The 25082-nt window shown below is 44.3% G+C and overlaps 1 protein-coding gene across 2 annotated transcripts in view; it reads left to right on the top strand.

The window, feature by feature from the left end:
- LOC126456809 (dehydrogenase/reductase SDR family member 11-like) overlaps positions 1 to 25082 on the top strand; it is a 434906-nt gene that overhangs the window by 398758 nt on the left and 11066 nt on the right. For both annotated transcript variants that reach the window (XM_050092601.1, XM_050092602.1), the window contains exon 5: positions 9575 to 9739. In XM_050092601.1, coding sequence (XP_049948558.1) covers positions 9575 to 9739 — 165 coding nt within the window. The remainder of the gene's footprint in view (positions 1 to 9574; positions 9740 to 25082) is intronic.

The raw sequence follows: 25082 nt of genomic DNA on the forward strand, positions 1-25082 counted from the left end.
ATATAGAGATTGAACAACATCGGGGAGATGCTACAGCCCTGTCTCACTCCCTTCCCAACCACTGCTTCCCTTTGATGTCCCTCGACTGCCATTTGGTTTCTGAACAAATTGTAAATAGCCTTTCGCTCCCTGTATTTTACCCCTGCAACATTTAGAATTTGAAAGAGAGTATTCCAATCAACATTGTCAAAAGCTTTCTCTAAGTCTACAAATGCTAGAAACGTAGGTTTGCCTTTCTTTAATCTATTTTCTAAGATAAGTCGTAGGGTCAGTATTGCCTCACGTGTTCCAATATTTCTACGGAATCCGAACTGTTCTTCCCCGAGATCGACTTTTACCAGTTTTTCCATTCCTCTGTAAAGAATTCGCGTTAGTATTTCGCAGCCGTGACTTATTAAACTGATAGTTCGGTAATTTTCACATCTGTCAACACCTGCTTTCTTTGGGATTCTAATTATTATATTCTTCTTGAAGTCTGAGGGTATTTCGCCGGTCTCATACTTCTTGCTCCACAGATGGTAGAGTTTTGTCAGGACTGGCTCTCCCAAGGCTGTCAGTAGTTCTAATGGAATGTTGTCTACTCCCAGGGCATTGTTTCGACTTAGATCATTCAGTGCTCCGTAAAACTCTTCGCACAGTATCATATCTCCCATTTCATCTTCATCTACATCCTCTTTCATTTCCATAATATTGTCCTCAAGTATATCGCCCTTGTTAGACCCTCTATATACTCCTTCAACCTTTCTGCTTTCCTTTGTGACTCAATCTTTAAGTTCTGAAATTTAAGTTGGAAGGAACTTATAAGAGAAAACAATTATAGACTGTAATCTGATAATTTATTTTAATTTAATAATTTCCATGTTAAAGCAAATTAACTCGGAAGATCAATCAATAGAATAATTATCAAAAACTGGACTGTGACGAGGGTATGGTCTGGAACCGAGTGACCGCTACGGTCGCTGTTTCGAATCCTTCCTCGGGCATGGAAGTGTGTGATGTCCTTAGGATAGTTAGGTTTAAGTAGTTCTAAGTTCTAGGGGACTGATGACCTCAGAAGTTAAGTCCCATAGTTCTCATAGCCATTTTTTTGTGACGAGGGTGAAGTGAACCAACAATGCAAGTCTACTAAAATAAAAGTAAACTCTGTACCTCATCAAATAATACCTTGTTCCTCATTTCAAAACCTTTTTCATGTCCGTACGCTATCCAGCCATTGTTCTGAGTCATCCTTCCTCCTCAAAATAAATCTGCAACTCACATAGTTCCAAAAATGCATCCATACATTACACTGTTAACTCAACGAAAAATCTGCCTGCTGCACACTGCAGCTATCCACTATTGGTGTCAAAGATACTACAACTCCACAGTGCTGCCATCGCTGACACAAATACTGTTGCCTCTGACGACAATTCTTCAAATGTATCATTTTTCTTTACAAATATTAACACTTCCAATAACATCATCAAAAAATAGCCATCTTACACGTCGCTATCGCTGATGAATAGCAGTCAGCATGGGTGCATCGACTAGCCACATGCTGCAGACCCATACACAGTGAAGTTCGGGCGCCCACAGGGGCTCGGCATTCAGGTGCCGGGTACGGGCTTGACCGCCCCGATCGCGAGGATGGAATAAACCTCTATAAACAACCCCTCAATCTCAAGTTGTTCTGCGCGCCGATAAGATGCATGGCTGTTGGGGTGGAACAGTCATTAGCGGGCAACCTCTGGGGTACCTGCCGCACCTCAGTTGTATAAGGCTTACCTAGGCTCGCGGGGCTCTGTGTAGGTGGACTTGTAGTTCCCTAGCTGCTCGTGGGACCGAGGTAGATCTTTCGAAATTCTCTTTTCCTCCTCCCAGAGGAAAGGGTGGGCCGCTGGAAGGTTCTAACACCCAGTCTCTCAAGAGGACTTGTGCAGTCAGCGCCACTGACTCCAGCACTTCTTTGACAAGTAAAGTCTTTGGTAAAAGAATGCATTCTGGTATTCAGAACGTGTTTCTCATTGTGAAACGGAAGGAGGGTAGTTTCGAGAAGGTTTCGCCCTTCTATATACAAAAGAGTTTGGATGGAATCGGTGGTTCCTTAAAATCAGTGAAGCACTTGCGTAATGGGACCTTGCTAGTGGAAACTTCTACTTCCCAGCAAGCAACTAATCTCCAGTCTGCTAAATGCCTTGGGGAGAATGCCACAGACACTGAACTGCACAGCACCTTGAATTATAGCAAAGGTGTTGTGACATGCCGGGATCTAGTCGACATTCCCAGGGAAGACTGCAACTTGAGTGGGCTCCAGAAGGTATCGTTGATGTACAACATATCATGAAGAGGGTTGATGGCAATCTTGTCAAATCCGACTCCTTAATTCTGACCTTCGGTAGTACGAAAATTCCTGAACATGTTAAAGCTGGCTTCCTTCGCCTTAGTGTGAGGCCTTATTTCCCGACCCCAATGTGCTGTTTTAAGTGCCAGCGTTTTGGGCATACCACCTTACGGTGTAAAGGCGAAGCGACTTGTCGCAACTGTGGTAAGGCTGCTCATGAAGGAGTTGGTTGCTCATCTCCAGCCTAATGTATCAATTGCTCTGGGAACCACCCTGTATGGAGTAGGGATTGCCGAATATTTTTGGAGGAACGCAAAGTCCAGGAAATAAAAACAACCAAGCGTATCCCTTATGGTGAGGCCAAAAAGATCTACAAGTCGATGCACCCTCCCACATTTGCTGCGTCTTTTGCATCCATGGTTCAGTAGCCTGCTCCAAAAGCCGATGCCTCTACGCAGACAGAGGTGGTGAGTGTTGGCACAAACACCTGCAGATGTCAGTGCACTTGCAACGTAGCCAGCGATTCAGAGCCTGTAATCCATACTCGAACGGCAGGCAAAGGTACAGTGGCGAACTTGGGCTAGCCCCTGGCGTCTCCAACAGCTGAGGCTGTTACAAAGCTCAGTACGGCCATTACCCCTCCCACATTGGCTCCCCCAAAGCTCACCAAACAGCAGAAAGCTTCTATACAGCAGCAACAGAGGGTCAAATCACGTGGTAAACCGTCTGACTATGCAGATGTCGTTTTATGCGAGGCTTCATCTGACTCTTCCCCAGAGCTGTTGGAGTACGACGCATGTGTGGGACAGTCATCTCGCCCCACGCCTGCCCCTGCACCTGCTGCAGTCTCCCCACCCAGTCGGAGAGACATGATGAAGGTGCTACCCCCATCATAGATGGCTCCCATACTTCAGTGGAACTTGCAGGGGTTCAGGATGCATGTGGAGGAACTTCGTCTACTCTCTCAGCGTAGACCACTGTGTTTGTGTCTCCAGGAGACTTATTTACATCCATCATACTGCCCTGAACTCGAGGCTATACACTCCACAAAAAGGACGACCTGTGTGGAGAGAGAGCTAGAGGAGGCGGAGGTATTTTCGTCAGGACAGACTACCACTTCTTGCCTCTCTCGCTTACGATGACTGTCCATGCACGTGTGTCATCCATTGACTGTATGTTCACTTTACTTGCCCCACATGATGCACTTGATGAAGCGGCCCTCACCAACGTTACACAGCTCCCCCAGCCGCTCATTATTTGTGGTGATTTTAATGCCCACAATGTGCTTTGGTGCTCTGCAATTACCTGTCCCAGGGGTAGAACAATTGAGAGGCTTCTCCTGTCATCCTGTTCCTACTTGCTCAATGGAGGACAGAGCACTCACTTCTGCACAGCGACTGGGTCATTCTCTGCCGTTGATCTCTCACTTTGCTTTCCAGCCCTTGCTAACAGTGCTCAATGGGAAGTGGTCGCTGACTTGCATGGCAGTGATCATTTCCCAATCTGGATTCACCTGCCAGATGGCGTGGTCCCCGAAAGGAGACCACCAAGATGGGTGCTCAGTGGGGCTGACTGGACACTTTATAGCCAGTTGGCCCAGTTTGAACACTGTGCGAATGTTCAGGCATGGGTGGATCATATTAACAAAACCGTCCACCATGCCACTGAAGCATCCATTCCACAGTCCACAGGCCACCGGAAGAGGCAACCTGTCCCTTTGTGGAGTGCCGAATGCCACTCTGCATTCAGGACCAGGCATGCGGCTCTGCATTGGTTCCAGTGTCGGCCGACTGCTGAGAGTCTTGCAGCCTTTCGGGTGGCGAGGGCAAGATGTGGCCGCATTATTTGAGACAGCTAGAAGATGTCGTGGCAACAGTTCCTGAAGACCATTAATCGTTCCACCAAAAGTTCCATTGTGTGGGAGACCATCAGGAGAATTTCTGGAAGGGGAGGGAGGTGCCCCATGGCTTCTGTAATGGCTAACGGCACTCTCCACATGGATCTGCAAGACATTGCCCAGACTATGGCAGCGTATTTTGCCATGGTTACTGCAACAACCAGTCAGGATCCGGGTTTCCAGCGCCATATAGCGGTTGTTGAGAAGTGTAGTCTGGACTTTCAGTTCACCTCTCATGAAGTTTACAACTGCCCATTTTCTATGTGGGAGCTGGATTCTGCATTGTCTGCAGCTCGTTACACATCTCCTGGTCACGACAGGACCCGTTACAGTATGCTACGGCACCTCACAAGGCCCAACAAAGAAATCCTCCTCGCACTTCTTAATGCCATTTGGGCATCAGGTCACTTTCCTGACTCGTGGCGTGAGGCAGTTTTAATTCCTTTTTTAAAACCTGGGAAAGACCGCACGAGCCCAAGTAGCTACCGTAGTGTTTCCCTCGCTAGTTGCATGGGAAAGACCTTGGAGCGGATGGTCAGCCGCCACCTTGTCTGGATGTTAGAATCCTGGTAACTCCTTAGTCGCTTTCAGTGTGGGTTCAGGAGGTTTCGCTCCACCTTCGATAACCTTGCCCTCCTGGAGGCGGCTATACAACAAGCTTTCCTACGCCGTCATCAGCTTCTAGGTGTAGTTTTTGACATTGAGAAGGCCTACGATACCACTTGGAGGCGTCTCATCCTGGAGCAGCTTCACGGATGGGGTTTTCGTGGTTGTCTTCCTCTTTTTATTCAGTCTTTCCTCTCACCACGTTATTTTAGATACCGAATTGGTGACGTCCTGTCTGACCGCTTTGAGCAGGAAAACTGTCCCTCAGGGTAGCGTTTTAAGTGTGACTGTCTTTGCAATCGCTATTAATAACATTACCTCCATAGCTAAAAGTCCTGTCCCGTGTTCCTTGTTTGTGGATGATTTCTTTGTTTTGCTCTTCTTCAAGCCTTGCAACGACAACGCGTCAGTTGCGACTTACTCTTAGACGTTTGGATGACTGGACGCAGAAAAGTGGTTTTAAGTTTTCCACCGAGAAGTCCGTGTGTGTTCTTTTTCACTGTTCTCGTTCGATTTTAACCTTTCCTGAGTTGAGGATAAGGGACACTGCCCTCGCTTTTAAAGACACAGTGAGATTTCTGGCCGACCGGAGTGGCCGTACGGTTCTAGGCGCTACAGTCTGGAGCCGAGTGACCGCTACGGTCGCAGGTTCGAATCCTGCCTCGGGCATGGATGTGTGTGATGTCCTTAGGCTAGTTAGGTTTAATTAGTTCTAGGTTCTAAGCGACTGATGACCTCAGAAGTTAAGTCGCATAGTGCCCAGAGCATTTGAACTATTTTTCTTTTAGATTTCTCGGGCTCATTTTTGATTCGAAGCTTATGTGGTTACCTCATCTTAAAGACCTGAAACGACGGTCACCTAAGGCTTTAAGCATTTTAAAATGTCCTAGCCACAGTACATGGGGAGCCGACAGGACTTGTCTGCTCCGGTTTGACAGGGCGTTTGTGCGATCTCGGCTTGATTATGGGTGCACGGTGTATGGGTCTGCGAGGCCTTCTTACTTAAGGATGTTGGACGTTGTGCACCATAAAGGGCTTTGGTTGGCCACTGGAGTATTCAGAACTAGCCCCATACCAAGCCTCTGTGCAGAGGCTGGTGAACCGCCACTTCATATGCGGCGGCGGCTACTTACGGTGCCCCAGGCGTATAAAACTTTGTCCACACCATACACACCTGCATACCATACCGTTGCTCAGCTTCCTCCGGCACGGCTATTTCATAACCGGCAGCGAGTGACGCGGCCCTATGGGATTCGTGCACAGGATTGCCTCTCTGCGATGGATATGGCTGGTCTTCATGTTTTCCGTCGCGGTTGGAGCAGATTTCCACCTTGGCTCCTCCAGAGACCCAGACTTATTTTAGATTTGACTAATTTTAAGAAAGACAGTACACAAGATTTTACGTTCCGATCTCAGTTTTTTTACATTTTAGATGTGCATCACGGTTTTACCGTCGTTTACGCTGATGGCTCCAAACGGGAGAATTTCATCGGCTGTCCTGTAGTGTTCCCTGATCAGGTTGCCCTGATTCGCCTCCCTGATGAATATACCGTTTTCGCAGCGGAGCTCCACGCGATTCTGAAGGCACTGGAGCAGCTGAATCGTGTTCGGGGCAATCGATTTCTCCTCTGCTCCGATTCTCTTAGAGCCTTACAATCATTGCAGAATCTGTACCCAAGTGAGGAGATGGTCCAGCTGATATATGACCAACTGTACTTGTTCCACCGTTGGGGTAAGGAGGCAATGAACAGGCCGATCGGGCTGCCAAGGAGGCCTGCAGAGAGCAGGATGTGGTCCAGTGTCCTATTCCCTTGCAGTCTATTTCTGCACTCCACAGGAAGTGCATGGAGTCGTGGGAGGAAGAATGACTGGCGGTGACGGCCAATAAATTGCGGTTGGTGAAGTCAACAACTCGGCCGTGGTGTACCTTCTGCCGGGTGCTCAGGCAGGAAGGAGTGACCCTCACGCGTCGTCGGATTGGGCACTGTCCTCTCACACACAGCTTTCTATTACGGCGGGAGGATCCCCCGATTTGTGATGCTTGTGGTGTGCATATCTCTGTCCGGCACATTTTAACAGACTGCATTTTATACCGTGATGCAAGGGCAGAAGCACAAGTTGATGGGGATGTGCCCTGTGTTTTAGCTATTGATGAGACTTGTGTGTCTAGGGTTTTAAAGTTTTGTGATGTGTCTGGACTCTGGCCTAAACGTTTAGGCTGGAGGTTTTAGTGTATTGCAAAGTGGTGGCTCCTCCCTTTTTGCTTGCAGTCAGCCAGCCACTACCATCTGCTATATTGTTTTACCTCCCTCTACCACCTTCTTCCTGGGTTGTCCATGTTTTACTGCTGGCAGCATGCTTTGTCCCACGCTTTGGTGTGGGTAGGCACACATTTTTCCAAGCTAGTTTCCTGTGTGTTACGTTCTGTTTTATCTTATTGTTCTGAGTCTTTTCTTGACACCCGTCTCAGTCTGTTAGTGAGCAGGCGCTGAAGACCTTGCCGTCGTGCGCCCTTAAAACCCTCTCCATCCATCCATCCATTCTGAAGTTCGTCGAACAGTCGATGAGGAGACAGTGTCGGTAGCCCTTTCGTTCATATGGGCGGTCAGTTACTCAACAGTTACACATCTCTTCATCCATGCACATCTCTACAGTCAGCCTTCACCTGTGTCATCTATGGGCATCCATGGGCGTGCTGCACCACAGTTGCCTTGGCGCCGGTTTGGGTCAGTTTTTTTCTTTTCTTTATTATATTTCGATCCCCCCCCCCCAGAGGGGGGGGCGGGCTGGCAGCAGTGTAATATGCCGCTCTGCAGCCTACAGATAAAGTTAAAATAACATAATGAGGAGATATAACAATAAAAAGAGGTGATAAAACAGGGACTGTTTAAAACTGGTACAGGGCGAAAAAGTTGTGAAGAAAACATAAAAAACAAAGGGGTCAGTGACGCTAACTAAAAACACATAGGAAATAGACAGGCACAATTAAAAAAAACACGGGAACAGTCTGGTTTCTGTATGCAACACTTTAAAAGGGGGACGCACGACTCTGAACACTCACGGAAAACACTGCACTATAGAGTATGAAGGAATATGGGTATGGGGGAAGGGGAGGACCTGAACAGATGAGGGGAGGAAAGGGGAGGAGGAGAGGAAGAGCAAAAAAAAGGGGAGGAGCTGATGGAGGGAGAGGGCACAGAAAAAGGGGGGAGCAGGGCAGACACGAGAAAGGAGTGGGGAAGACAGTGGAGGGGAAAGAAAAAGGACTCAGGGGGGAAATAATGGAGTCAAGCAGTGAGCAGGTGGAGAAAAAACAGGATGGAAGGGGGGGAGGGAGCCCGGGAAAAGGACAGAGGGAGGGAGTGGAAGGTGAGGATCACAGTTGATAGGAGGAATAAATGGAGGGAGGGAGGGCACCATCTGGGAGGGGGAGTTGATGGAAATCGCCTCGGGAAAGGAGATGCTGTAGAGGTGGAGGATAGGGGGGGGGGCGGCAGTGGGCGGGGGTTGGAGAGAAGAGGAGCAACCAGGGGATGAGGGGGATCAAGTTGGTGGAAGGTGTAGAGGACGCAGACATGTTCGAGGAAAAGGAGCAGATGGGGGAAAGGAATGTCATAAAGGATGTGCGTGGGGGATGTGGGACAGCTCCGTTTTGGTATGCACAGTATACTTTAAGCACAGTGGCACGCGAGCTGTTTACAAACGTAGCCGTTTCGGAACTGCTTCCGCCGAGCAAATCTACTGAACAGCAGACGAGTCGCTCCGTTTCCACATTACGACAACGACTTTACTGTTTTCCGTGTGCTCCCGACTCACTTTATATATCCTCCACTCGTGGTGCTGCCATCTGCTGTCTATGAGTGGTTATTGCATGTTGACATCGAACACAGGTGGTGGTCACATTAATGTGTTGGACTGTGTAATACACGTGAAATATACAGTACATGATAGTTTATATTTTTGCGGCAAAATTTAATACTGAAATCTGTACCTGTGCGTAGTACTAACGCTGTCATTAAAGGCGGTCGCACACCTCCTTTCGTGTATGCCTCGGCACAGGCCACGAAAGGATGGCAACCGAATCTTTAGTTATGGCGGTGTTGAACTCACATAGCTCTATGTGCAGGTCCCAGGTAAAAGGCAACTAAATCCATACCCGTAACCAGATCCATGTGCCTCATGTTGGTAACCTACGTTACTCTCCATGATTGGTTTGATTTGAGGAGGGTAAGCTGTTGCAGACAGGGCCTCCCTGCTAGGTGAGTAATGGCTACATAGGCTAAGGCATCGATTCAGATGATTCTACAAAAACAATCTATGGAAGGACAAACGAATGAATGTAAGACAAGAACATTTTCGAATAGTCACTTACAATGTTCACACCATACGATTAAATGCTAAAAAAATGCTTATAACCACTAATTCTGGGTCTAAAGTAACTTATACGTGTACAGTAGTAATTATAGTTGCTGATAGTTGATGGGATACCGAGAGAATGTTTATCGTGATTCCCTTGAATCATCAATGTATTGATGAGTTTGTCTATGTTGTTAATGTGTCTGTATATAACTGTGCACGTGTGGGCGTAAGTGTACGAGTGTGTGTGTGTGGTGTATGTGTGTGTGTGTGTGTGTGTGTGTGTGTGTGTGCGTGTGTGAAAGAAAGAGAGAAAGAGACAGAATGAATTTGTATTTTTAAAATTTGATTTCTGCGACAGTACTTTCATTTGAGCGCATTGTGTTTTCTTACAGGAAGTTTCTCCAGGACTAGTACGAACTGAAGGAGTATCAAACGTAATGGCTAGCCTTCCAAAGGAAAGTGAATTTTTCGCCAAACTGAAGGAAATGCCAACTATGGAATCAGAAGACATAGCAGAAGCCGTTGTTTACATGTTGTCCCAGCATCCTCGTGTTCAGGTGTGTTACATGCACTACAGAATCGGTAGAGTGCAAACAATTATTCATACTATTTGTAGACTGATGACGTTACTCTAAAAGAATACGAGATTTCATCCATCTTTTGCTAGTAATCTCGGTAGTAAGATATCTATACTGTAGGTACCTAGTACTAAGGAAACTATCAGTACAAATCCAGGCACTCCTATGATTTTACATAAAGATTATCACGTGTTTATGGCGCGTGACTGCGAAGCTTAGCTCCAACTACTTACTAGTAGATCTATCTCTTTTCATTGGCCTCCGTTACGCAACGGATTGAAGGCAGCAAATTCATATCAACACCCTGCAACTCTGTAAGTTCCCCATCACAAAAAAATGGTTCAAATGGCTCTGAGCACTATGGGACTCAACTGCTGTGGTCATAAGTCCCCTAGAACTTAGAACTACTTAAACCTAACTAACCTAAGGACAGCACACAACACCCAGCCATCACGAGGCAGAGAAAATCCCTGACCCCGCCGGGAATCGAACCCGGGAACCCGGGCGTGGGAAGCGAGAACGCTACCGCACGACCACGAGATGCGGGCTCCCCATCACATTCTGGAATAATATTAAGTGATATCAACTAGGCTACATGGCTTATAAAGAAGTAGGCGGGACATATGGGATTTTAATTGTGCAAACCGTGGATTTATTCAGTCAGCCTGAAGGTTCGACGTTCCTCACTCAAGCATACAACACACTCGACTATAAACTAAACTATATAATCATTATTTTTCCTTGCTGTAGGCAGTGAACTACTCGGAAATTATAAACTTCCCTGACCCACATCTTTCCAAGCACATACTTTACCATAGATGACTACTTGCGAGCGTCTGCTTCCTTGGCCGGACATCCGCTAACAAAGAGGCCGCACCGACAGATTTCGTCCAAATTTACGACACCAAACCAACACCGACAATGATAGTTCCGGCATACATGCCTACGTCGCAATCAGAGGATGAAGAGACAGAGAAACTATATGAGGATATTGAACGGGTAATGCAATACGCAAAGGGAGGTGAAAATCTAATAGTCATGGAGACCTGGAATGCAGTTGTAGGGAAAGGAGTAGAAGAAAAGGCTACAGGAGAATATGGGCTTGGGACAAGGAGTGAGAGATGAGAAAGACTAATTGAGTTCTGTAATAAATTTCAGCTAGTAATAACGAATACTCTGTTCAAGAATCGTAAGAGGTGGAGGTATACTTGGAAGAGGCCGGGTGATTCGGGAAAATTTCAGTTAGATTACATCATGGTCAGACAGAGATTCTGGATTGTAAGGCGTACCCAGGAGCAGATATAGACTCAGATCACAATACAGTAGTGATGAAGAGTAGGCTGAGGCTTAAGACATTAGTCAGGAAAAATCAATACGCGGAGAAGTGGGATACGGAAGTACTAAGGAGTGGCGCGATACGCTTGAAGTTCTCTAAAGCTGTAGATACAGCAATAAAGAATAGTACAGTAGGCAGTACAGTTGAAGAGAAATGGGCAACCCTAAAAAGGACAGCCACAGAAACTGGAAAGAAAAACACAGGTACAAAGAAGGTAACTGCAAAGAAAACGTGGGTGACAGAAGAAATACTTCAGCTAATCGATGAAAGAAGGAAGTACAAAAATGTTCCGGGAAATTCAGGAATACAGAAATACAAGTCGCTGAGGAAGGAAATGAACTAGAAGTGCAGGGAAAGCTAAGACGAAATGGCTGCACGAAAAATGTGTAGAAATGATAGTTGGAAGGACTGACTCAGCATATAGGGTGGCAACATTAAGAGCGCAACCGGAATTCCATTGTTAAATGCAGAAGACAGAGCGGATAGGTGGAAAGAGTACAGTGAAGGCCTCTATAAGGGGGAAAATTTGTCTGATGTATAGGACAAGAAACGGAAGTCGATTTAGAAGAGTTAGGGGATCCAGTATTAGAATCGGATTTAAGAGAGTTTTGGAGGGCTTAAGATCAAATAAGGCAGAAGGGGTTGATAACATTCCATCAGAATTTCTAAAATCATTAGGGGAAGTGGCAAGAAAACGACTATTCACGTTGATGTGCAGGATGTATGAGTCTGGCAATATACCGTCTGACTTTCATCCACATCATCCACACAATTCCGAAGACTACAAGAGCTCACAAGTGCGAGAATTATCGCACAATTAGCTTAACAGTTGATGCATCCAAGTTGCTGACAAGAAATAGTATACAGAAGAATGGAAGAGAAAATTAAGGATGTGTTAGATGACGACCAGTTTGGCTTTAGGAAAGGTAAAGGCACAAGAGAGGCAATTTTGACGTTACGGTTGATAATGGAAGAACGACTAAAGAAAAATCAAGACACTTTCATAGGATTTGCCGATCTAGAAAAAGCGTTCGACAATGTAAAATGGTGAACAACTTTCGAAATTCTGAGAAAAATTGGGGTAAGCTATAGGAAGACATGGGTAATATACAATATTTACAAGAACCAAGAGGGAATAATAAGAGTGGGCGACCACGAACGAAGTACTCGTATTAAAAAGGATGTAAGACAGAGATGTAATCTTTCGGCCCTAGTATTCAATTTCTACATCGAAGTAGCAATGATGAAAATAAAAGAAAGTTTCAGGAGTGGAATTAAAATTCAAGGTGAAGGGGTGTCAGTGACACGATTCGCTTATGACATTGCTATTCTGAGTGAAAGAAAAGAAGACTTACATGATCTGCTGAATGGAGTACAGAATATGGATTGAGAGTAAATCGAAGAAAGACGAAAGTAATGATAAGCAGCAGAAATGAGAACAGGGAGAAACTTGACATCATGATTGATGGTCACGACGTAGATGAAGTTACCGAATTCTATTACCTAGGCAGCAAAATAACCAATGGCGGACAGAGCAAGGAGGACATCAAAAGCAGACTAGTAATGGCAAAAAAGGCATTCCTGGCCAAGAGAAGTCTACTGGTATCTAACATAGGCTTTAATTTGAGGAAGAAATTTCTGAGTATATACGTCTGGAGCACAGCATTGTATGGTAGTGAAATACGGACTGTGGTAAAACAGGAACAGAAGAAAATCGAAACATTTTAGATGTGGTACTACAGACGATAAGGTAAGGAACTAGGAGGTTCTATGTAGAATCGGAGAGGAAAGGAATATGTGGGGAACACTGACAAGGATAAGGGACAGGATGATTGGATATCTGTTAATACATCCATCAGATAATTGAGGACCTAGGTTGCAAGTGCTACGCTGAGATGTAGGGGATTTGCATAGGAGGGAAATTCTTGGCGGCCGCATCAAACCAGTCGGAAGACTTATGACGGAAAAAAAAAACAGGACTTGACCAGAAATGAAAGTGACAGAAGTGGGAGATCCGGATGGTCATGCATTTTTGACGTGCGTCGGCTGAAGAATTACTATATGCGTTAGCGTAGTTAGCGCTGGCACAGCGCTAATCCGGGGGTCGTGGGTTCGAATCTCTATGGGGTAATCAATTTACGTATAGTTTTTATGCTTCTTACATTGCAAATAAAGCGAAGTAATGTTGCATATATTGTATTTATTAATATTCTCGTATAAAGCAAGAAAAAGAAAGGTAAAGAAAAATGTGGGATTGCAAATAAATTTCGAGGAAATTAGATACTTTTATTATTTAGAGAACTTTACGTGTGAAATTAGATACTTTTATTATTTAGAAGGGAAGCAGTAATTTTTTCGGCGTCTTGCACAGCTGTAAACGCCGCATTTTCCTTTAAATACATGGTTGTTTTAAAGTTACAAAAACAAACTTGGTTTACACAAAAGTAAAAGGCTTCCTCTCATTGCACATATTCGCATTAAACAGCGCGTACGCATCGTTCCGCTAAATATTGGCGTTAATAGCTTGTCATCAATGGAATGTGGTCAGATGTCTTCCCGGGATATAATTTCTTTTTCTCTCTCGAGGAGATAAGAGCAGTTTCGAAGCTTCTGATTGAATTTCTTAGCTTACGATAAAAATAAACACCGTAGGGTTGGACTAGCTGTGTGAGTGTGCAGCGAATCATTTTATTACTGCACAGTGGCAGTCCTTGCTTATATTGAAAAATATCGCAGTATAATTGTGGATTTGTTACCCCTCCCCCTCCCCCCCCCTCAAGTCAATTAACAGAAGAAATTTGTTTTTTTGCACACAGAATTTCGTTGCATCACATGGAATACATTTGGCATTACCTTGGTTTATTTGCAGTGTGAAGGTGGCTAATTAGATTGTCTTGTATGACAATGTACAGTTGTAATTACTGGTATTTTGTCTGTGTGGTATTGTGAAGTTGAACTCGTGATGAAAGAAACAGTTAAGCTCGTATTTGTTCTTTGTAAGCAATATTGTAATTCTTGAAAAGTGATGAACAATGCAAAAGTCAACCAGAAATGCAACATTAAATTGTATACTGCAACGCTCGTGGCGAGCGTACAGTCTGTTCTATCAAATTCAAGAGAACTGTCCTGTTAGCAATAATACAAGCAATCAGACTGCGAGAAGACTATGAAATATAAGTAACTCCCAAAAATGTCCTACCTGAAAATTATGTCACTGCTGAAATGTTAATTCATCACACATAATTTATAAATGGCCTACATGTTTGCACATTAATAACTGTTGTCTTGCCCCTATCTCTAAACTACTGCAGTTGCTGCTGCCATGCTAGGTAAACAATAAAAATTCAAACTACTAGCAACACGATGTGCAATGCGTGCTTTAAACTATAGAGACAACCAAAAAAATTCTATGCTAATAAATCTCATTACTGCAGAGCTCTTTGTCAAAGTTCTGTTACTCAGAATCTTGGGGAAGCAAAATTATATATGTGAAATTTGATATAAAGAGACAAATGTTGACTGATGGAAAAATAGAAACCAGACCTTAGTAAAAACACTTTACATCACTAAGACAAAATATTTGAACACTTGAAATATTAAAACTTCACTTTACATTAACAGTGGAAAACCTGAACAAATTCTCTTTACCTTCTCAGAAACAAGTATCCTATCCATCTTTGAAGAAAAATCAGTCAATCACACATCGTTACATTGTCGTAACGATCTCCAATTCTAAATCTCTGACCAAATTAAATACTACGCTCGGATGTCTCGGCAAATGCGCAATTACAGAATCTTTTGACCTTAAATGAATTTACAAGTTGTCTCCTCATAAATGAAAAATAATATAAGAGAACTATTGCCAGCACACAGCACAGCCTAAACACATCTTACTCCATCACAACTCGATTCCTCCTCTCTCTCTCCAAGACTACACTCCACTCACAAACTCACAAGCAAAGATCCTACTCCAAGTGCCTCGCAGCGCAACCTCTTTGCCAGAGATGTTGCCCAGTATTACTCAAATGCTACTAAAGCCTTACTTTTCCGCGTGATATCCAATCTTTTGCATAAAACAAAACCCTTACATGCATAGGTAACGCAAATAGTGAAAATAAAAAGAAATTGTTTTCACATAGGAACTCGGTCCACCAATCCTCGGACGACCGTTCTGTACTCTGTACTCTTTCCGATGCGCTAACTGCTGCGTGTGAACTGTAACGTCCCCTTAGAAAAATTATAAATGACTGTGCTGATAAACCTCTTACGTTATTTGATTTTCAAACAGCTGACCAAAACTGAACGAACTCAGACATTTCTCTCCTTACTTATTCTGATCATCACTATCCTGACACTCAATTTTTTTTCAGCGCAACGCCATCTGACTTTCAATAATCCCTACAAAAGAATGGCCCTGACTAACAATAATCTATACCTTTCATCAATCAGTTACCTCACAAAAATCTTCGTTGCGCGAATACTGCAATACAGCGAGCGCCAATACTGCCAGCTAAAGAAAAGATTCTAACTACTGAAGGCACTAATTACTGATAGGCATAGTTAGCAAATAAAAGGTTTTGATAGAGAACCAACAATGTATTTACCTCAATAGTGTTCAAAAGTCATAATATATATATATCAGTTCATGACATCCAGTCTTACATATTTCCTTTTTCTGATGGACACACGTCCAGATCGTCCGCTCTCAAAACTCTGCCATCTCTCTCCCCACATCCACCACTGCTGACGGCTCACCTCCTACTGCACAACTCTACGCGCGTTCACATCCAACTGCCCAACACTACAATAGCGAATATTCCGACAATGAGTCCATCCAGCCACAGACTGCACACAGCACAGTCAGTGATTTTCATACAGAGCGCTACGTGGTGTTACCAACATAAAAACCTAAACAGCCTACCAATAGTGGCACAGGTCCCGTGCCACAAATGCTATTTTTTCATGGCGCTTGGCTAACTGGCGCTCTCATTTCTGTCACTTTTATTTCTGGCCAAGCCCTGCATGTACTGTAAATTTGGACTAAATCGGTGACGACGAGCAGGTGGGGTCCCTTTGTAAGTGAAAGAGCTTGTGGTGCTCTCAACGTCTCCTCGCAATTCTACAAGGTAATTTTTGTTCTTTCAAGTGCCTTCTTCTGAGATTCGGCACTACGTCTCCTCGCTTGTTCTAATCTGTGTAAGACATGAAAACTTGCGTAGCTTATGACGACAAGTCTCGCTAATCCCAAAGTCCTAAACAGAAACATAAACAATAACTGGCATCAGTTCTCACTGTGGCTCACATGACGAGAGGCGTTCAGTACGTGATGCAACACTTTTTTCCTGAAAACACTTTGATTGTATTCAGGATTCCAACATACTCTTTTATTCCCCACTCTTTGGGCTACAGAACCCTATTTTTCATCATAATCTCCTTTCAGTTCAACGGCCTTACGCCTCCTAACTGGGGAGCCTGTACGCCCACATGGTACCACTCTACTGGTCGACATCGGAACCAACGTCTTGCTGCACCAATCGTCTCCCCCTCATCCACGTACTGCTTACCACAGATCTCACCCTTCATTGGACTAAACAGCTGGAAGTCGCGAGGTGCGAGATTCGGGCTGTTAGCGGATGAGAAAGAACAGTCCAGTGGAGTTTTGTGAGCTCCTTTCCTGTGCGCAGCTTTGCGTTGTGGCGACAAACACGCTGAAGTCGTTTCTTCAATTTCGTGAGGGTAGTACAAAACACTTCGGGTTTGATCGTCGCATCATGAAAGACGACATCACCGGAATAACTCCTACAGAGTCCCTGAAGACCGTCGTCAGCTGAGAGTGCGGCTTTGAACCTTTTCTTGGAAGGAGAGGCGGTGTGGCGCCACTCCTTGGATTGCAGTTTTGTTTCCGGTTCGAAATAATGATGAAAGAGACCTCGCCCAATGACTCACCGTGCTTTTGTTCTCTGCCAGGTCCCCGTAGGCGTCTATGACTATCTACCGATGCTCTGGTTTTCAGCCTAAAGAAACTCAATGACGTCTCTCTACTTGGAACGCATCTCCGTTATAGACGCCATTTTGAAGGCTGCATACAGCGCCGTCACCTATCGGAACTTCATGAAACCATAGGTGCTGAAGTGGGAATATTCCACTACGTTTCACAACAAATTCAGCATTTTTTTTCAAACGAAATAAGCCCATAAATAATGTCTTGAATTACTTATGGAACACCCCTCGTACGCCCAACATTAGGAATTAATACTCCAATAACCTCACAAACATTCTTTGAATACACGGTCCAGACGCTCACCCGACGTGGACACTAAAACGATTTCACTTCATCTCTCATACAAGGACGACATAATTCAACTCACTCTGCCATCCGGGGAAGTCATAAGCCAAAGAATCCAGGACCGTTGCACTGCTGCAAGAGGAAAACCTCCTCTCGTGCATAACGATCTGAGTTCAACGCACTACTCCAGACCTTCGCTTCTGTTGTGAAGTCCGTCAACAAATAGATACCCAATTGGCGTCAAAACTACCGCAACAAACATCGCATGGACTCTTCTTCACCTACCATCCATCGATAAATTGATAGGAGAAAGCACTGCTTCCCGAGGCATTATAGACTTCCAAATTATTTGACACATTATGCACAAAAATTAACTAGAGAAACACTACATAAAATAATAGGACACGGAATATGGGAAAAACACAACCTAACCCACATCATTTACACAAGAGGAACACAGAAAATTTACCATTCCATTAGTCATCCAGCCACATACTGTTATAAACCTAACCGCCCATGTCTCTTTTCTTAACGTGCGGAACAGCAGTTCAAAATACTTAAGTTTGGGCCATACTTACATCAAAAATTTTTTTGCTCGAGTCGTCCCACACTCTCAGAACCTTCTACTATATAAAAGATTTACCGTTGCTTCTCCAGGAATATGCAACAAAAATCGATCATATACCAACCCTGCATTCAACACAACTCAGAATTCCCTTTATGGACATCTTTCTTCACTATGCAGACATAAACTATAACTAAACAAGGTAGTATTAGAAATAGGTTAACTGGTACGGAGAGTAAAAAGTAAAAATAGCACAAAATCATGTTCATGATAACAAAAAAATTACACAACACTCAGCAAAAAATGATTTCACCTATGGTAACATACAAGAAAATTTCTCCTCAACTATAAATCAGTTAATATGTACACACATGAATTCATACATCTTATCTACAATTTCGGTCGCCAGTTCAAACTTGTAGACGTACTCATTACTTCTACAAGCAGCCAGATATTTCACCCACTAGATTGAAGTGCTGATCCATCGGCTCGCAACCTCACTCGCTCGCATTAAGACGTATCTACCGAATAATACATAATTTCCTTATCCCATCACAACTGGAGGATGAGAGGAAATACGGTACCGCTGAAGACATTTAAAAAATTCCTTTATTACCTTACTGCTGAAAAACGAGGGTAGCCGGCCTCAGATTTGATTCGCCGAGGAAAAGAAAAAAAGGAACCATGAAAATGAAACTCATTTACTTTCAGTGGTTCCATACAAAAAGAAAAGTCATCTTACTCGATCCACCACGCTCCAATCAGTTGTCTCCCAGTTACCTCTTGTAATTATTTCTGTAGCGGCTATCCAGTGTCTGGTATAAGAAATATTAACAACATACCTTGCCCTCTTATAGCCTCACAAATTCCCAACGTCGCACATAACCTCACTCGCAACGCACCCAGACACAATGAAGTAGGCTGCTTCCACCAATAAATCAACACTGCTTACTTGCTCTTAATAATCAGTTATCTGAGGGAGTTAACCCATAAATCCTCCCTACAAAACCGCTTAGGCAAAATCTCTTCAACATAGCTAAAAAGAAAAATTCCACACAAACCTCTGCATCAAATCTCTCTATAAACTTCAACACGCGTTAATATGTCTAATGTTACTAACCACCTTAAGTCATTGACCATAAGAAAAACACATCTTCCTGCGTGAATCTCCGTTTATTGTGAAAACTACTGAGCGCCGTTAAACTTAATACAAACCTCAATACAGCATGAACCCAATTAATCAATCTAAAAAATTGCTTCAGTTGGTCACTTAAGCAACTCTGAAAGGAGGGTGTTTCTGAACCGATGGACAATAATTCATACATGAAATGTACAGGCCAAAAGTAGCTATAAAGCTCCAATAAACATGGGTCCACAAATCAATCGTTTTCGAGATACAATACATTTTCTGTTGCTGTTCATCAGCATGGCATCTCTAAACAATAAAGTAGGTGTTCGAAATGTTGTTCTTGCGTCTGAATGCAACGCTGAACTCGTCTCTGAAATGAGTTGCGAATTCTCTCAGACAGGCCTGAAGAATTCTGTAAATACTATGTCAGTAGGCTGTTTAGGTTTTTATGTTCGAAACGCCACGTAGCGCTCTGTATGAAAATCACTGACTATGCTGTGTGCAGTATGTGGCTGACTTGCATTGTTGGAATATTGGCTATTGTAGTGTTGGGCAGTTGGATGTGAACAGCGCGTAGCGTTGCGCAGTTGGAGGTGAGCCGCCAGCAGTGGTGGATGTGGGAAGAGAGATGGCAGAGTTTTGAGAGCGGACGTCAGAAAAACGAAATTTGTAAGACTGGATGTCATGAACTGATATATATTTTATGACTTTTGAACACTATTAAGGTAAATACATTGTTTGTTCTCCGTCAAAATCTTTCATTTGCTAACTATGCCTATCAGTAGTTAGTGCCTTCAATAGCTAGAATCTTTTATTTAGCTGGCAGTATTGGCGCTCGCTGTCTGCAGTAGTTCAAGTAACGAAGATTTTTGTGAAGTGAGTGATTCATGAAAGGTATAGGTTATTGTTAGTCAGGGCTATTCTTTTGTAGGGATTGTTGAAAGTTAGATTGCGTTGCGCTAAAAATATTGTGTGTCAGTTTAGTGTTGATCAGAATAAGTAAAGAGAGAAATGTCTGAGTACGTTCAGTTTTGCTCAGCTGTTTGAAAACCAAATAACGTGAGAGGTTAACCAGCATAAGACGTTAACCAGCACAGTAATTCATAAATTTTTCTAAGGGGATGTTTCATAACTAGAAGCCTGCTTCAATTGGCAATCCTCAAGAGAGTTAACCTCGGTAGCGTAGACCAAACTTTCGACATGACCCCACCCACATAAATCCATGGGATTCAAATTCGGAGACCTTTGAGACTATGGCACAGGAAATTCTCTACCTTTCCAATGACAAAAACACGTCCGAGTTGCAAGCCGGCGCACTCGTAAATGAAAATGTGCTGGAGACCCGTCATACATGAAATACATGTTCAGGCGTTGGTTAGGTTGGACATCATCATCTACGTCTAGAAGTACAGTCCGCCGAAACCGCATGTACTGCTGTCCGGTTAGTCTCTGTGGTAGGAAGTGTGGTCCAGCTATGCGGTCTCTGAGTAGTCCTGTCAAGAGGTTCAATGAATAACGCAGCTGATGTCGTGATACGTGTGTTGCATTAGAACTGACGCCGGCTCAAATGTGACAGTTATAGCATTTAAAATTATCATCACAGGTAAATCCAGCCTCATCCGTAAACAGAATACTGTTAACAAACAGGGGATTTAGGCTACACCGTTGTTGCACCATTGGCAGAAATTCTCTCTAGGAGGGAAGTCTGCACTGTTGAGGGCTTGCACTCTCTGGAGATGATATGTATAGAGTACTTTCTTTCGCTACCGCCTTTATCCCGCATTGTGCGCGGGGTCGGCAGGGTTAAGTACGGATTTGGCATGGTTACTTGTAAGGGGTGGCCAGATGCCCTTCCTGCTGCCACCCCATACCCCCCGAGATGGAATTAGTGTACCCTAGCTGTCTGCATCTAGTGTAAATCGTGAAATAGTGTGAATGTGTTTGAAATGTCTACGAGTCTTGGAATTGAGGTGGGGCGTGGGGACCAGCCCAGTATTCACTTAGTAGGATGTGGAAAACCGCCTAAAAACCACATACAGGCTGGCCGGCACACCGGCCGTCGTCGTTAATCCGCCGGGCGGATTCGACCCGGGGCCGGCGCGCCTACCCGAGTCCAGGAAGCAGCGCGTTAGCGCTCTCGGCTATCCTGGTGGGATACAGGACTACTCAGAGACAGGACTACTCAGAGACCACATAGCTGGACCACACTTCCCGATGTAAAAATCGCTAGATAAAAATCGCTAGACACTGCTGTGACTCAGGACACATTCTTGGGTAACAATCCTCTTTGTTGAACTACTCGGACATTCGTGTAGAATGTGTAACACCCTTCTCTCAACATCGGGTGTTATCGATCTGGGTTTCCATAAGGCGCTGATGTAGCCGACTAAATGTACGCCTGTCGATTTGCCTGCGGAGACGAACAGATTCCTCATACAATCGTGCAGCCTCAAGGGCACTGCCATTCCCTTTGCCATACATGAAGTGCATGTCAGTGTACTTTTCATTGATGTAACTTCTGTCCATGGTGCATTCACGTTCGCAACTGACTGTGAGGAGGTACGGCACAGTGCACGGAGGGAAAAGGTAAGCAATTACACATACGTAAACAAACAGATAATCGATCCAAAACCTTGAGATACCAACGTAAATACTACAGTATCCAGGGGCGTTTACAGTTGGTTCCCAATTCGAATTAATGCGAAACCTCAGCAACGGTTGGTTTGCGTTGAATTGATGCGAAACCTCGGCAACGGTTGATTTGCGTCGAATTAATGCGAAACCTCAGCAACGGTTGATTTGCGTCGAATTAAAAGGAAACCTCGGCAACGGTTGATTCGCGTCGAATTAATGCGAAACCTCGGCAACGGCTGATTTTCGGACGCACGTTTATTGGAGATTTTTAGTTACTTTTGGCCTATACTTTCCATGTGTGAACTATTGATCATCACTTCTGAAACACCCTGTATAGTCACGACACACATACCTCCTCCTTCTCAAAACGGTCTTACAATACTGTCACAGCCTGGAGAAAACAATTCATTCATTCTTTTCCTTTGCAACTCTTCCTTACTCATGCAGCAGAGCTTCAAAATTTTACGTGCGTTACAGCAGACATCTACTCCCTTCCCCCAATAATAAACTAACTAAAATACCCTTTGCATCTAGCACACAGAGAGTAATGGACAAACAGTTATCATTAAACTAACAACTCGGAAGGAGTCTCTGAGCCCTGAACATAAGTCGTGCTTGTGCCTCTCCTGCTTCCAACTGAGTCCATTGCACACTTCGATGAACAACTGTTCAGGCACTTCTACATCAAAAGTCACCTCCTCTCGGCACAAAGAATTTCTTTTGCCACTATGGTCCACTCCGAAACTTATTCTCACACTCATATCCTTACTAGATACTACATATCGCACCAAGAGTTAATCTGCTTGGTACTTCTGCTACTTAATGTTACCCTTTCTGCAGATCACTGTCGATCTGCCGAGTGGAAGCAAAACTTTCTTACTCACCACCACTGACTCCCTTGTTGTCGATGTCTTCCCAGTCACCTCGGAAACATGAATCGTTACCAGAAATTGATTCTTATCGATTTTGTGCGTCTTTTCCGCATGGTCGGAAGGACTCGCTGCTACCGTAACCTTCATCGTGTAGGAGACTAGAATGCGACTGTGATCAGTATCAACAATTACGTCACCACTGACCTTAATATCACCCCACACATTGTCTACCAAGCACATCATACTCCCACACGAACTCTTTTCGACCATGCCTGTATCTACATCCCATCAGGGCCTCTGAATGCTGACACTAGCTAATACCTAATTTTCAAACGAACTGCTCAGCACTGTCTCGCTCCTAGTAAGCTCCACTTTGTGACAGGTTCACCAGAATCATCCCTTCTGTGTCAATGTAAGGGACAAATAGATTATGATCGCCAGTGGCAACAACCGGATCATTGCTAACATCGCCTGCGATCGGAACTACGAGGGTTGCCCAGAAAGTAATGCACCGATTTTTTTTCCTCCAGCAATTCTTTATTGAACATATGGTGTTTTATCTGTACATCCTATTTTTCTACGTTCTATGGCCTTCCTCCAGCACGAAACAAGGTCGCGTATGCCCTGTCAGTACCAATCCTTGTCCTGTTCACTGTGTGAATCACCTCCTCGTCGTGCTCAAAATGTGTTCCACGAATGGCATCCTTTACTGGCCCGGACAACATCAGCTCGCTGCAACATGTCAGGTGTGACAGCTGTGGATGGTCTCCCCAATCGCTGCAAGTCGTGGAGAGCCAAAAAATGTTCAAATGTGTGTGAATTTCTACGAGAACAAACTGCTGCGGTCATCGGTCCCTAGACTTACACGCTAATTACACTAACTTATGCTAAGAAAAACACACACACCCACGCCCGATGGAGGACTTGAACCTGAGGCGGGAGTGGCCGCGCAGTCCGTGACATGGCGGCACTAACCGCGTGGCCACTCCGCTCGCCCGTGGAGCTCCGTCGAACAGCCCTCTGATAACGTCACCCTCCGTGCCCAGCGACTAAATGTACTTCTGTCGACAGAGGATGCTCCATAAACTTTGTGTGGGGTCCTGCCCACTCATCACTTATGTGGTGCCCAAAGGATGCTGCTTTTTCGGATAGCTATACAAATTCAAGCAAATCACAATAAAGCGGATTGAAAATACTTAACTTTGATTTACAAGAACGTGTCGCATGTGATGGGCGACATGCAAATAATCAGTGTTCTTTGCTATATACAATGTTTCTACTAGTGTCCATCTTCTACTGTCCACAAGGCTGGCAGGAGCGCCCCTTATATTCTCTTCGTATAGAGGCCACTCCCGTCGTGGAGTGGTCCTAGTCAGCGGGATATTGGCTGACGTTGTTTCACAGCCTTCTCTGCTCTTGCGTTCTTCATCTTCGTGCCGGCGCTTTCGGTACGCCGGAACACTTTGCACAAGCGTTTGTGAATATTCCCCACAATTTCTTTCTCTGCGGTGATAAATTCAATGACGGCACGTTGCTTGTAAAGTACCATCACCTGCAGGCGCCATTTAGAAACTGTCCTGCAGCTACGCTATCTGTCGGAAGTGATTGAAACTTGGCGCACTCACTCAGGAGATTAAAAATAATTCATACGTAAAACCGCCGGCACACGGACCGTGCTGTCGAACGTCAGCGTTGAGCGTGCCGAGTTCAACGTGCTGCTGCGACTTGTGCACACGGTACGTGGGCACCAATGTGGTACATGCGATCGCTACGCACTCCAACGGCAGTTGCAGGATATTTCTAGTTCGTAAATCACACTGTTTACTAAACGAGCCTGCGTAAAATTCCCACGTTAGCTCTATTAAAACACACATTTCCTCCATTATCCATAGGGTAGTCACGTTGTTCTATATGTAATATACACAAATAAAAACTTCAATATCCACGTACATGTTTTAGACGAAAAGGAAAGTACCATGTCCAATCAGTAAGGACACAGGCTTACAAAACTTCCGTTACAAACAGCGCGATACAAATTTGCAATAGTTCTCCACATAAGATAAACATTATTTCATCATTCTCACATTTTAGTAAAACCCCAAGATCTTTCTTACTTGGTCACTGTTCCTACCCAATAGCAGAATCTTTGCATCATGAGAATTACGAAACGTAAAAGAAAAAGGAGCAAAATATCCTTAAACAAGTAGCTACAAGTTGTCCTGTAGATAAAGCCAATCGAACAAATTCACTCCTCAAAAAAAGGTGAACTTATATTTACATCAAATATTAAATGATGATGGCGTCCTCTTGGGTAAAATATTCCGGAGGTAAAATAGTCCCCCATTCGGATCTTCGGGCGGGGACTACTCAGGAGGACATCGCTATCAGGAGAAAGAAAACTGGTGTTCTACGGATCGGAGCGTGGAATGTCAGATCCCTTAATTGGGCAGGTAGGTTAGAAAATTTAAAAAGGGAAATGGATAGGTTAAAGTTAGATATA

The sequence above is a fragment of the Schistocerca serialis genome, chromosome 2 (genome assembly GCF_023864345.2).
Source record: "Schistocerca serialis cubense isolate TAMUIC-IGC-003099 chromosome 2, iqSchSeri2.2, whole genome shotgun sequence".
Classification (NCBI taxonomy): domain Eukaryota; kingdom Metazoa; phylum Arthropoda; class Insecta; order Orthoptera; family Acrididae; genus Schistocerca; species Schistocerca serialis.